General features: G+C 36.2%; 1 protein-coding gene across 4 annotated transcripts in view; it reads left to right on the plus strand.

Annotated features, from left to right (window-relative positions):
* Positions 1 to 14,952, plus strand: part of TAF4B (TATA-box binding protein associated factor 4b) — a 151,039-nt gene that overhangs the window by 26,441 nt on the left and 109,646 nt on the right. For all 4 annotated transcript variants that reach the window (XM_059410038.1, XM_059410037.1, XM_059410039.1 and 1 more), the window contains exons 7-8: positions 2,749 to 3,363; positions 14,358 to 14,493. In XM_059410038.1, the coding sequence (XP_059266021.1) occupies positions 2,749 to 3,363; positions 14,358 to 14,493 (751 nt within the window). The remainder of the gene's footprint in view (positions 1 to 2,748; positions 3,364 to 14,357; positions 14,494 to 14,952) is intronic.

The following is a 14,952-nucleotide window of genomic DNA, read 5'->3' on the forward strand; positions in this document are numbered from 1 at the left end:
CTTATGGGGCACCTGGGTGACTCAGAGGGTTAGGCCTCTGCTTTTAGCTCGGGTCCTGGTCTCAGGGTCCTGGGATGAGCCCTGCATCGTGCTCTCTGCTTGGTGGGGAGCCTGGTTCCCCTCTCTCTCTCTGTCTGCCTCTCTGCCTACTTGTGATCTCTGTCAAATAAATAAATAAAATCTTTTAAAAAATTGACTTATGTTGTTAGTAAGCATATTCTTTTCTAAGATTTGTTGAATTAAATAGAATTTTGATGTGAAACAATAATTTGATAACAAGAGACTATAAAAATAGATTTTTTTGGATACTCAGAAGCTGAAGAGGAATCAAGTTGAAATTTTAAATGTCATTAAAGAACTGGAATTACAATGAACCACAGAATTATCCCATAAATTTTGAAATAATGGAACGAGGAGTGGCCATTAGAAATATTTGTTTTAGGGGCGCTTAGACTCTTGGTTTTGGCTCTGGTCGTGATCTCAGGGTTGTAAGATTGAGCCCTCGGTCGGGCTCAGTGTGGAGTGCACTCAAGATTCTCTCTCCCTCTCCCTCTGCCGCTCCTGCTCATACTTGCTCTCTCGGTCTCTCTCTGTCCCCCAAATAAGTAAATATTTCTTAAAAAAATTAAAGAGGACTATTTGGTTTGATTGTCTAGAGGAGATGAAAGAGGCGCTGTAGTGGAAGACTCCTTTTGGTTGCCTCATTAAAAAAAAGAGTGGGAAGGGAAATGGAGCACATTTCCAGAAGCATCTTAAGATAATGGAAATGTCAATAGAAGAGTGAGCACATTGATTAGGAGGGTGCCAATCATGTGATATAAAATGTGGCTAAAGAAACTGAGAATGTTTCAGCTAGAGGAGATAGGGAAAGGGAGGTTGAAGGTTCAGCATAATATTTAATATCAAATGACTAGTGCCCTGTTTTTGGATGATCTTCTTGATTGAGAAATTAGAGGCAGTTCTTCCTTGGGTCCCTTTCAGTACAAAAGTTCTTTGAGCAATAGGTTGTCTACATTAATGCTGACAACTCGTACATTTATCTGTATTTCATACTCATTGGAGATACTGGAGGAGAAAGGAGGAGATCATGTATGTTCTTATTATTCGTCCATTGCTATGCTAGATACTTTACTTTTAATTTGGATTGTTTGCACTTATTTTTCGTATCTGTCTTTTGAGAATACTACGTAGTAGATATTATAGTATTTTTCATTTTAGAGATTCAAACACTGTTTATATCGACTAATTTTTTGTCAAACTTAGAGGTCCAGAATTTATCCTATCTGACTCTACTTGCTAGGTAACAATACTTTTAAGTTACCAAATAAAACTGAAGTTTTTTTGATTTGTATGTATTTTCTAAGGACCTATTAAGCCTTGTGATTTGTTTCCTTAGGACACCCCCCCACACATTTGGGGCATTGAATGTTGCATAGAGATGAGGGATTTAGCGTTTAATCTCTGATCAAGAGATAATTTAATATACATTTTTTGTAAAAATTTCTCCGAGTCTGATTATTTTAACATTTGTTCCAATTGTGTTTTTCTCAGGACCCCTTCATATTAGATTTCTAGTTTAAATTTAATAGATCACTTCATTTTTTTATATATTTCCAAAGCAGCTTGTTTTCCACTATTTTTTAAGTTTGGAAAAAGATTATGAGACTCTCTGCTTCTTACTTTCCTTTGTTACCATTTATATACATATTTGAAAACCTTCAGAGAAGAACTTCTAAATCCTTTTTAATAAAAAAGTAAAAGATGTAACTAAAAGGAAGAAAATAACAGTGGTTCTCATTTGCTTCTAAAATTCAGTCAGACTGCTTTTGTTTAAGTATCAGAATAGGGAAACTTCCACATAGCCCTTGAATTCACCAAAAGATAATCTGCTATCTAACTCCTTTTCCATTTTTTTTCCCTTACTCAAAAACAAAAGAAACAAAACGCTCAGGGATGAAAAGGCAGTGTTCTACTTTTTAGTTTAAATTGCCTTTACTCTTTTAGAAAGATACAAGGAGAGACACCAACTTAAAATCTAGTCAGAAAATATTCTAGCTCCATTAAGGAAATTGCCCGTGTTTGTTTTATTTTATTTTTTTTTTAAGCTTTTATTTATTTATCACAGAGAGAGCACAAGCAGGGGGAGCAGCAGGGCAGAGGGAGAAGCAGGCTCTTCACTGAGGAAGGAACCCGATGCACGACTCCGTTCCAAGACTCCGGGATTATAACCTGAGCTGAAGGCAGACAGTTAACTGATTGAGCCACCCAGGCGTCCCATGTATTAGTTTTATTTTGATTTAGAGACTGTTTTTATCCACAGTTGAAAGTTATTTAACAAAAACTTTTTTTTTAAGATTCTATTGTCATGTATAGAAACTTACTGATAGAAAAATTATTAGTGATCTATTATGGGGGATAAGTAAATACAAACAAGTATGACACAGTGCTTTATTTTACCAAATTGATCTTGAGGGCTATAAAATAAATTTAATACTGAGCGGTAATAATTTTGTATTGAAATTTTGTATTGAAAAATAAAGTACTTGTGGGCTTTAAATTGGGTGTATCCTGGATATTGTTAGGATATGATAGTGATATCAGGATAGTGATATCAGGCTTCCTCAACTGAAATATCTGATATACTTCTGATTTATCTTATGTTGTAAAGCTCTGAAATACAAAGTAATTCTATTTTACTAGGAGCTAATTTGTTTAGTTATCACGTTCTTTTTTCTCCCCTATTTCTAGAAAAGTGTGATTGCCTTACGACAACTCATGCCCAACTCCCAGAGCTTTATTCAGCAGTGTGTTCAGCAGACCTCTAATGAGGTAGTCATTGCTACCTGTACCACAACAGCAACAACTTCTCCTGTGGTGACAACAACAGTTTGCTCAATCCAATCTGAAAAACCCATCATTGTTTCTGGAGCAACAACACCCAGTACTGTGTCAGTGTCGACTCTGAATCCACTTGCTGGTCCAGGGGGAACAAAAACTGGAGTTGTGACACTTCATTCTGTGGGTCCAGCTGCTGTACCAGGAGGAACAACAGCTGGAACTGTTTTGCTTCAGACTCCAAAACCGCTTGTGACATCTATTCAGAACACAGTTGCAGCAGTCTCGCTTCAGCCTGAGAAGCCAGTTGTCTCTGGGACAGCAGTCACGTTGGCCCTTCCATCAGTAACTTTCGGAGAAACTTCAGCAGCAGCTATCTGTCTTCCATCTGTGAAACCTGTTGTTACTTCTGCTGGGACCACATCTGACAAGGCCGTCATTGCTCCTGTACAGATCAAACTTGCACAGCCAGGCCCCATCCTTTCACAGCCAGCTGGGATTCCACAGGCAGTTAAAGTCAAACAACTAGTGAGTAACATTTCATTTCTTCTTCAGTTTCTTCTTTTGAAAATTTCAAACATTCAGAAAGTTAGCAATACTAGTAAAACGAGCCCCTGAGTATCCTCAATGGAGTTTGAATAGTTGTTAACATTTTATCACATTTGCTGAGTCTCTCCCTCTCTCTATTCACACACATAAGCACACACACAGAACTTTTTCTTGAAATATTTTAGAGTTAATTGCAGAAGTTGTGACATTGTACCTCTAAGTACTGTGTATCTCTTAAGGAAAATGAATTTTTTTTTTTTTAATATAAAGGCCTTGCACTTACTATTATACTTGAATATTTAATACTGGTATAATTTTTTTTCCCAGCTGTCCCAACAGTGTCAGTTATAGCTAATAATGTCCTTTTTTCTGATATTGTTTGTGATAGAGACCTGCGTATTGTATTTACCTGTCATTTCTCTTTAGGCTTCTTTAATCTAAAACATGCTCCCCAGCCCTTTTGTATTTGCTCATTCTGTTGTAACCGTTTTAAGTACCTACACTAGTTTGCAGAATGTCCTTTGTTTTCTAATTGTTTCCTCAAGATTAGGTTCAGACTAAATCTTTGGGGCAAGGTTATTACAGATGTAATGTTATGGTAACGTTTCCCAAGAAAAATGTGCTAAGGGGAGAGGGAAATGGGAGTAGATGAGTTGAAGTTGTGTTTTTTTCCCTAAACTTGGTAGGTTGAGAGGTTCTTAGGTGAAAGAAAGAAATCTTAACTATTTATCAATTAGTGTTGTTAACCTTAGAAATAAAACTTTCTGTTATTTTACCAACAAAAATGGGTTTATTTGGGAATAGCAAAGAATTAGAATTCAGGACAAGCAAGATACAGTAAAACCATAGGCAGATCTAGAGAACAAAGAAAGGCCTTGTTTAAAAAAAAATAAAAAGGCCTCCTACAGAGGTAAGGCAGACGTTGGAAAAGGCTGTTACAAACAGAAGTCCACTGGAGTAAACAAAAGTGCAGTGGCTTTTCATTGGCTGGATTGTGACAGTCTCTCATTGGCTAAGCTGTTGCTGGGCAAGGTGAAAATCTTTCTTCCTTCTGCAGATAAAGGATGGGCTTCTTCCTGTTGGGAATACAAGGTACCCCTCTTTCTGTTGGGGTCTGCAGTTGGTGACTAGTTATAGGGTGTGAGAGGTTCCCCTTCTGGCCTCCTCACTCATTTTAGTGAGTTTATTTTCATAGTATTTAAAACATTCTAGTTTATTCAAGACAGACTGTGAAATTATTGTTAACTTGTGGGAGAGAGTACATGGTGAATTAATTAAAAATTGCATTTCTTAATAAACTCACTTACCTTATACCATAATAGCTAGCTGTTCTTTTAATTTTTGGTAATTGCTTTGTTTGCTTTTGTAAATCTTTATGTTAAAGACTGTGTGTTGAATCTCTTTGTTTTAGTTTATTCTGCTTCTGGGGATAATAAAATCTAAGTAAACTTCCCAACCTTGTTGTCTGATCAGGAGAAGAGGAATATCTGTGGATGATTGTCTTTGAGGCAGAGGTCAGCTATGAGCATAAGATGAAAGGGGAAGGGGCGCCTGGATGGCTCAGTGGGTTAAGCCTCTGCCTTCAGCCCAGGTCATGATCTCAAATTCCTGGGATTGAGCCGCGTATCGGGCTCTCCGCTCAGCAGGGAGCCTGATTCTGCCTCTCTCTCTGCCTGCCTCTCTGCCTACTTGTGATCTCTCTCTTTCTTTCTCTCTGTCAAATAAATAAATAAAATCTTAAAAAAAAAAAAAAAACAGATGAAAGGGAAAGATGAGTTTGGACAGCAGTCAAACTCTTGGGTAGATAGGAAGTAATGTCTTTTCCTGAGTGCTTACCATTTTTTATCCCTTCCTACCCTGAGTTCGATTTTCAAATCAAGAAGTGTGTATGCCTTGCAGTTTCTCTTGGGTTGTCTGAATTTAATCTCAGAGATGAAACCTTTTTAGAAGCAGTGACTCTTAAACATCAGTCTGAGCAGCCAATTTGGGAACCACTGAAAACAGAGTCATTGCCTGAAGGAAAGGCCTCTTTTTGGTAGCACTGAACAGAATTGAAATCCTTTTTATGGGTCATAAGCGATTCTTGAATCATTGCTAATCATTATTGAACATCTATACCGTATTAGTTCCTGAAGTGAAATAACACTTTATAGCTATGTAGAGTTCTAAAAGCATGTATGTCATGTATTAACTGTAGGTTTTTAAATAATTTTATAATGAAGAAAAGGCAGGGAGAAAACCAAGAATCCAGAAACATTAAGTGACCCATCCACTGGCACTCAGAAAGTATTGAATCTTAGACTAAAACCCAGGGTCTTTCCCATTAGGATAAGAATGTCTGGGTTTTTAGAGTGTCCTGAAACAGGAAAACTTTGGCAATAGTATTTTGACAACATTTATATTTTGTATGTTTGACTTGTTATACATTAGAAACAATTTCAATCAAGAAAAAATAAAACAGATTTTTCAGTGGGGGAAACTGGTTAGCTGATTCCAGGGAGGATAGGACTTTTGATCTCAGGATTGTGAGTTTGAGCCCCACGTTGGGTGTAAAGATTACTTAAAATCGAAAGAAAGAGAGAAAAAGGGCGCCTGGGTGGCTCAGTGGGTTGAGCTGCTGCCTTCGGCTCGAGTCATGATCTCAGGGTCCTGGGATCAAGTCCCACATTGGGCTCTCTGCTCAGCAGGGAGCCTGCTTCCTCCTCTCTCTCTGCCTGCCTCTCTGCCTACTTGTGATCTCTCTCTGTCAAATAAATAAATAAAATCTTTAAAAAAAAAAGAGAGAGAGAGAGAAAGAAAGGAAGGAAGGAAGAATGGATGGGAAAAAAGGGAGGGAGGGACAGAAAGGAAGGAAGAAAAGAAAGAAAATCTAATGGTAAATTTTAGGATTTCTTTTTACTTCCTACTTTGATTCTTTTTTTTTTTTTTTTAAAAGATTTTATTTATTCATTTGACAGAGCAATCAGAGACAGGCAGGCAGGCAGAGAGAGAGAGGAGGAAGCAGGCTCCCGGTGGAGCAGAGAGCCCGATGTGGGGCTCGATCCCAGGACCCTGGGATCATGACCCGAGCCAAAGGCAGAGGCTTTAACCCACTGAGCCACCCAGGTGCCCCTCCTAATTTCATTCTTAAAAAAAATGTGAAATGATTTAATTTTTCTGGTGAATTTCTGCTTTCTTGTTTGGCTTTTGTTTTAATTTTACTCAACAAATTTGATGTCTGTCAGTATTCATACCTTCCTATTTAAAATGTAAAATACCAGAGCACCTAGATACTGAAGATTCATTGTAATCTGTTTTATAACACATTTTTACCTAGGGCACAAAATAAGCCATTCTGTGTGGTAATGCCACAGAAAGGATTGAATTAGAACATTCTTTCAAATCAGCTAATTTAATAAATTAATATTACTAAAGTTTAGTATCATTCAGTGATTTGAGAATATCATCTGTGAGCCCATCATAAACCATAGTCCAATTTAATCCCAGACAAATGGGGAGGAAAATATTCAGGTTGCTAGAAACATAAGAAAGCATTTAATGCACTTATAAGAGATGTGGCAAATAATAATTTAAAATACGAAAATTGCCATACTGGATCAAATCTGTGGTTTGTGCAACTCAGGATGTAGTCTCCAAAAATGAGCTGAAGAATACAAGTATGATTGTTCAATATTAAATTAATATTAAAATTTGTTTATTTCTGGGGTGCCTGGGTGGCTCAGTTGGTTAAGCGACCTACTCTTGATTTGGGCTTGGGTCATGATCTCAGGGTCATGAGATTGAGGCCCCCCCACCCCACCCCTTGGTTCAGGCTCTGTGCTGGTGTGGAGCCTGCTTGAGGTTCTTTCTTCTCTCTCTCCCTTTGCCCCTCCCCCCATCCTGCTTTCTCATACCTGCACACACTCTAAAAAAATCTTTTGTTTGTATATTTCCTTTAGTGATTGCTCATGAAGTTTAAAACCTCTTCCAGGGGCGCGTGGGTGGCTCAGTTGGTTAAACAACTGCCTTCCGCTCAGGTCATGATTCCAGAGTCCCAGGATCTAGTTCCATATTGGGCTCCCTGCTTGGCAGGGGGTCTGCTTCTCCCTTTGAACTCTCCCATCTCATGCTCTCTCGTCTCATTCTCTCTCTCAAATAAATAAAACCTTAAAAAAAAAAATCTTCTTCCTAATGTTTTATTTATTTCTAGCATGTACTAGTTTTTATGGATAATTGTTGAGGTTTCTTGCCTTCTGGATGTTTTAAATATCACACTTTCAGTTTATAAGGCTCCTCTTAATCTCCCATTGCAGGGTTTAGATTTTATATAATTAATATTTTATGAAATAATACATTTCATATAATACATTTCAAATAATACATTATATGTTATCCTCTGGGGATCTGCTAGAATTCTTATCAAATGAAATAACTGGAATTGTTCACAGTTTCTTTAGATGAAAGTTTTTCATTTTGTGCCGGTAGTTCATTGCTTTGTATATTTTGGTCCTCAAATGCTTGAATTTTTGAAATATGGTCCTAATCAGTAGTTCCTGTGATTTCATCTGACAATCTAGATCTTGTAAAGGTTAGTGTTATTGGTTACCTATCAGTTCTGGTATGGTAGGTGTTATATGATGTTACACACTCCAGCTAAATGTTAAGCTTAATGTTTACCTTTCTTTAAAAGTTAATGAAAGAAAGTAGATGAATTGTACTATAGTCTGCTGATCATGGGAAGATAGTAACTAGAAGCTTTCTGTTTTGATGCTTAGGATATTCGTGAAAAAACTGTTTTATTCATAGTTGAGCAAAAGCTAAATTTAATTTAAACTGAATATTATAATTTTAATTAAATTTAAACGTAATTAGCAAAAGCTAATTTAATAGAGAAAAACTAAATTTTAATTTCAATCTGATCATTTTTAGAATTAAATTTGATACATTTTTGTAACAGATTCTACCACATAAAAATTAAACAATAAGCCTCTCAAATCCACAATATGTATGAATAAAATTCATGAATGAGAAAGTTAATTCAAGATTCCTGGTCTGTATTTTTAGAAAAAAAAGTTGAGAGGAAAAAAATTTAGAGAGTAAACTGAATGTTGTTACTCTTGCTAGTAATCTTATATTTATATATCACTTGAATATCTTTTAAAATATTTTATACCTATTTATTTTTTTAAAGATTTTATTTATTTATCTGAGAGGGAGAGAGGGAGAGATCACAGTTGGCGAGGAGGGGTAGGGGGAGAAGCAATCTCTCCTCTGAGCATGGCGCCTGACTTAGGGCTCAATCCTAGGACTCTGGGATCATGACTTGAGCCAAAGGCAGAGGCTTAACTGACTGAGTTACCCAGGTGCCCAGAAATACTTTATATTAAGAGATAGGGCAGAAAGTTTTAGTATTATCATGGATATATTCCCTATTTCAGATATGTATTTCCCTGAGTGACTCTTTTACTTGCATTTCTTCTTAACAGAATTGTTGACATTTGATAAATAAATGGTCAGTATGTTCAACATTCTCCAAATATTACTCTTTTGTAGGTATAGGACAAAAAAAATTAGTGTATTATTAAATGTGGTCATTTTCCATTTCATTATATTGAAGTAAAGATGGTCTCCTAAAACAAACTAATCCAGAATATTAGGAAAAAATGTGTTTTTGTACATCAAATTTTCTTCTGCTACCTAATTATTTTAAAGTAAGGGAGAACATTAAAGAATTTTCAACAAATACATTTTTATATGAAATAGCCTATGAGACATAATTCTGCTGACTGACTCTGACTTCAGTTTTCACTGGAAGAAGTATTTTCAAGGTACAAATTTTAGTTTCTGAGTATGCTGGTGGCCAGTATTTTTATTAGAGAACTTGAAGTAAAAATTGATCTTGTTTCTTTTCTCCCTACTCATTAATTACTTCATTGGCTCAAGTAGTTCACTCTCATTTTCATATTGAACTGACCTAAGGATCTAGATTTAAGCACTTTTTCTTTCTGCATTCTGTTAAGAGTGAGAGGAAAGGTAGACAATTTTCTCCCACAGGTTATTTTTGCTTGTTCTAGAATTTCTTATAAATCAAATCACACAATAAGCACATTTAAGTTTTTAACAGAAATTGATAGGTTCTCAATTTTAAGCAGCATTTGTAGAGTCCTATAAAGGCTGGTAATATAATTAAGAATTCATTTGAGCACATTTTTAAGTGTTTAGAAGGCCCTTTAAATGAAAGAAACAGTGTATTCTGAAGTTTATCAAGATTGAGTTTTTTTTTTTTTAAAGATTTTATTTATTTATTTGACAGACAGAGATCACAAGCAGGCAGAGAGGCAGGCAGAGAGAGAGAGAGGAGGGAGCAGGCTCCCTGCTGAGCAGAGAGCCCGATGCGGGACTCGATCCCAGGACCCTGAGATCCTGACCTGAGCCGAAGGCAGCGGCTTAACCCACTGAGCCACCCAGGCGCCCTCAAGATTGAGTTTTAATATAGACTGTGTATGGCAAAGCAAGTGTTAACTTTCTTTTCTTTCTTTCTTTCTTTCTTTCTTTCTTTCTTTCTTTTTTTTTTTTTTTTTTAAAGATTTCATTTATTTATTTGAGAGAGAGAGAGCAGAAGGTCAGAGGGAGAAGCAGACTCCCCATGGAGCTGGGAGCCCGATGTGGGCCTCAATCCTGGGGCTCCAGGATCATGACTTGAGCTGAAGGCAATTGCCTAACCAACTGAGCCACCCAGGCGCCCAAGTTTCAACTTTCTTTGTAGGATTTTACTGGAGCTCTATGTTAAGATTCTGAGACTGGATAAGGTATATAGAAGTGATGCCATTTAGTGACGTATGCCATTGTCCCAGAAGATAAGGAAATAGTGGTACAAGAACCACGTATTGGCTGTTACTGAGAAATAGCAACTAACATGTATTTTCTGACTATAAAGCTGCAGCTTTTGTATAGTTAGGGTCCTTTGTTTTCTAGAACTCAGCCTACCAAGTGCTTGCCAGTAATCACATACTGAATATTATGTAGAAATTAGAGGAGATAATACCTTGATTCCAATCACTGTGTGTGTATGTACCACTTGATTAGAGGTAAGAATTTGATTGTTGTGTATTTATGAACAGGGGAGTAGGTGAAGATTGAAATACAGGGAAAGGAAAGTATAAGGGATGGGATCACCTGGGTGGCTCAGTTGGTTAAGTGCTGGACTCTTAATTTTGGCTCAGGTCATAATCTCAGGGTTGTGAGATCAATCTCCATCAGGCTCCTCGTTTAGTGAGGAGTCTGCTTGAGATTCTTTCCTTCTCCCCACCCCCTGCTCGCATGTGCTCTCTCTCTCTCAAATAAAATCTTAAAAAAAAAAAAAAAAAAAGTAAGGCATTCTTATCTATTTGTTTCATCCGCACTTGTGTTTCTTTGCAACCTTTCCCTATGAAATTTACGAATAGTTCCTTGTCTGATATCCCGGAGCATAATGTAAAAATCATAATTAATGTAAAAAAAATCCTTAAGTAATGGGCACCTGGGTGGGTCATTTGGTTGAGCAGCTGCCTCTGGCTCAGGTCATGATTGTTGAGTCCCACGATCAAGTCCTGCATCAGGCTCCCTGCTGAGTGGGGAGTCTTCTTCTCCCTCTGACCCTTTTCCCCCTGTCATTCTCTCTCTCTCTCTCTCTCTCCTTCTCTCACTCTCTCAATCTCTCTCTCAAATAAATAAGTAAATAAATAAAGTCTTTAAAAAAAAAACCCAGGTAATACTGTGAAGCACTAGACCTGTATTTCTGTAAATTACTAGAACATTATTTTATGTTAACATCCAAATAAAACATCAGAATTTGATGTGTCAAAAGGAAAGGCTAAGGTATGTACTATTTATTGATTTTCCTGTCTAGTGGCCTTTTGGAGGGAAATTAAGTAAAGGACTTAAGTTTTTAAAAATATAATAGCTCTTTCTTTTGCTTGCCAAGTAGGAGTAAATACCTCTTTAGGTGAATTTCAATCTATGATCATTTCAGTCTCCATAAATGCTATTCTAACACTGTTGTTTTAAATGGTACTTCTTTGAAAGAATAATAATGAATTCACTTATACTTTCTCATTCATTGTATTTTATTTTGTTCAGCAAGTGTGCAGGAGTATTCCACACATATGCTGCTTCAAGTGTTTTAGTTATTAAGATATGGAATGAGAGGGATCCAGGATTGTTAAATCCCAGCTCAGAACTTCATGACATATATAAATATCACATATAATATATATGTCTATATTTAATATATATGTAATAATATAAATATAATTTGTAAAGTTAGGGATATATATATGTGCACTTTTTTGAGGTTTTATTTAATCACTACACCAAGGTGGGGCTTGAACTCACAACCCCAAGATCAAGAGTCGCTTGCTCCACCACTTAGCCATCCATGTGCCTCTATATATTTTTAACCAGCATATTTGCCTTCCTCTGCATGTATGATCTTGACCCCAGTTGCGCTGTAGGCAGAGTGAGGCACACCCGGGATCCTACAGTGGGCACTGAGGCACTGAGGCTTGCTTTGCCCAGCTTGTTCTTGCCAGGGCTGCACACTGGTGTTGAGGTCTCATGGGGGCCCACCCCTTTTCGCCCCATCCCCCACTCTTTATAGCTGAGGGTGCACACAGCCAGGCTGTGTCCACCTCCAGGGCAGGCCTTTCGTCTGTTATTTGAGTACCTATCCAAATGGTATGAAGATTAACTCATAAACACTTCACTAATATTTTATTACTGTTTTTCACAATTAAATACTGGAAAAGAATACTTAATAAAGGATATTAAGGAAGAAAATGTGAATAGGAAGGTAAGCCAGAATTGTTAGATTGTTTCTGTTGAGTTTCAGTATGAATGCATAATGTGACTCTGAATGTATATTATTTTGTAGAATTTATTTTTTTCTAATAATATTCTCATTTTTAGTTATTTGAAAATTCAACTTTATTATTTTTCCAATTATAAATGTAGCTTATGCTAATCATAAAAAAGCAAGTAATGTAGATACCTGTAAAATATATAATAAATACACAAAGTAGAAAACAAAATTACCCTGCAGTAGAATCCTAGGAAATAATCAGTTTGTTTTTTGACTTACAGACCTTTCTCTATGCATACACATATAAAAATTTTTTTTGAAGTACAGTTGATACACAGTATTAAGTTTCTTCTTTTTTTTTTTTTTAAGATTTTATTTATTTATTTGACAGAGATCATAAGTATGCAGAGAGGCAGGTAGAGAGAGAGGAGGAAGCAGGCTTCTGCTGAGCAGGGAGCCCAATGTATGGGCTCGACCCCAGGCCCCTGGGATCATGACCTGAGCCGAAGGCAGAGGCTTTAACACACTGAGCCACCCAGGCGCCCCCACAGTATTAGTTTCAACATACAACATAGTAATGTTCAACATTTAAATACATTAGGAAGTGATTACTACACTAAACATAGGTATCATCTGTCATCATACAAAGTTATTAAAATATTATTATTATTTTTTAAAGGTTTTATTTATTTATTTGACAGACAGAGATCACGAGTAGGCAGAGAGGCAGGCAGAGAGAGAGAGAGGAGGAAGCAGGCTCCCTGCTGAGCAGAGAGCCCGATGCGGGCCTCGATCCCAGGACCCTGAGATCATGACCTGAGCAGCGGCTTAACCCACCGAGCCACCCAGGCACCCTTATTAAAATATTATTAACTGTATTCTATATACTATATATTGTATTCATGTGTCTTATTTTATAACTGGATGTGACTTTTTTCACTTAGTGTATAATACTGTCTTAGGTCCATCCATGTTGTTGCAGATGGCAAGATTTTATTCTTTTTGTAGCTGAGTACTATTCCGTTGTATGTATACCATATCTTCTTTTATGTGTTCATCTATCAAATTGTTACTTTGTAGAGCATAAATCTGACCCCTAATACTTTACAATGCAAGTCAATTTATAATCTCAATTTACTGAAATACATCATTGTTTTCAAGAGTTCATTCTGTCCTTCAAGAGTGTCTTTTTATAGAATGATGGCAGTTAAATTATTCCAACTTGTATTTCTTCTATATGGGTTTTAGTTCCCATGGGATTCTTTACTGGGGCATTTTGAGTTTCTTGTGATTTAGTTTTGTTTACTAATACAACTAAATTTTGTATTTTATTTACAAAAAATTAGAGAACAGAATAAATCCTATCCCCAAAATCTGTTCAGAAATCTTTCTCCTGAATTACTTATATTAGCCATATCTGAGTTTAAGGACTTTTAAGTAGTTCACTATCAATAGTGGACTTTTTCTTTTTTGGAGTGAAAAAATGAAGCTCTGCTATTTTGACTTTCCTTTTTTGAGCTAAAAATAAGGCCCTACTATTATTTTAATATCTCTTATTTTATCCCTAACCCTTGCCCTCTGGATTTCTTGAACTGTTCTCTTGAAGACTGCCCTAGAATTCTTTTTTGTCAGAGACTTGTAAGAAGCAGCTCATTAAAAGTTCTTATCTTTTAGAAATATATTTTGAAATATTTAGGGATAAAAAGATATACTGGGGATTTTTTAAAAAATATTTGAGGATGGTGAGAAAATGAGTGGGAATGGATAAAACAGGATTGGTAAAGAATTAATCATTTTTGAAGCTGGGTAATAATGGAATAAGTGGTTTCATTTTATTTTTCTCTCTACTTTTGTATATATTTGAAAATTTCCATAAGTTAAAAAATGAAAATAGGACCCAAATGGAGGTTTAAGTTGGGCAGTATATAATGCAAATTTGAATTCCACTCTAAAAATAAAATACATTGTGTGATATTGAACAAGATAATTTTGTGATGTACAAATATAAATTTTAAGTAGATTTTCATTTTGCTGATGTAAAGGTATATTTACAGTTAAGTGAGCACAGTCACTTCTTACTGTTACAGCTGAAAGCTTGTTCTTTTCTAAAGCAGGTTTAGTTGAATGACTGTATTAATAGTTCTCATTGTTTCAGGTAGTCCAGCAGCCTTCAGGAGGTGTTGCAAAACAAGTGACCACACTTTCCCATTCCTCAGCATTGACGATTCAGAAATCTGGACCGAAGAAGATGCCAGTGAGCACTGCAATACCTACCAGCCAGTTTCCTCCAGGTAGACCCCAATCCATCCCTGCCTCATCACACTGGGTTTGGAATATGATGGGATTTTTGTATTCTCTTTTTTTATTGTTATATTAAGAGAAGATAGTCTTTTAAATAACACCTAGGAGGGAGGGCTGCAAAATAAACATTTAGTACATTCTTTGTACATACATAGCCTACTTTTTAGGGATATGTGTTGCTTTAGAATAAAAGAAGCAGCTGCTCATTGTATTTTGGAATTAGAATAACCTCTTTGTAAGTAAAGCCCTTTTTTAACATAAAAATTGCTATAACTTTATTTCTTTTTAGACTGTACTTTTTCTAAGTTTGAAATCATTCTTACACGTAAAAGTTAGAGATTTCATATGTTTTTTAAATCTACAAATATAAATGATATATTAACATTTATCACCTGTCACTTTTTCTGCATGTTTTTATAATGCCGGTAATTCTGTAGACTTGTTTGAAG

The sequence above is a fragment of the Mustela nigripes genome, chromosome 8 (assembly GCF_022355385.1).
Source record: "Mustela nigripes isolate SB6536 chromosome 8, MUSNIG.SB6536, whole genome shotgun sequence".
Lineage (NCBI taxonomy): Eukaryota > Metazoa > Chordata > Mammalia > Carnivora > Mustelidae > Mustela > Mustela nigripes.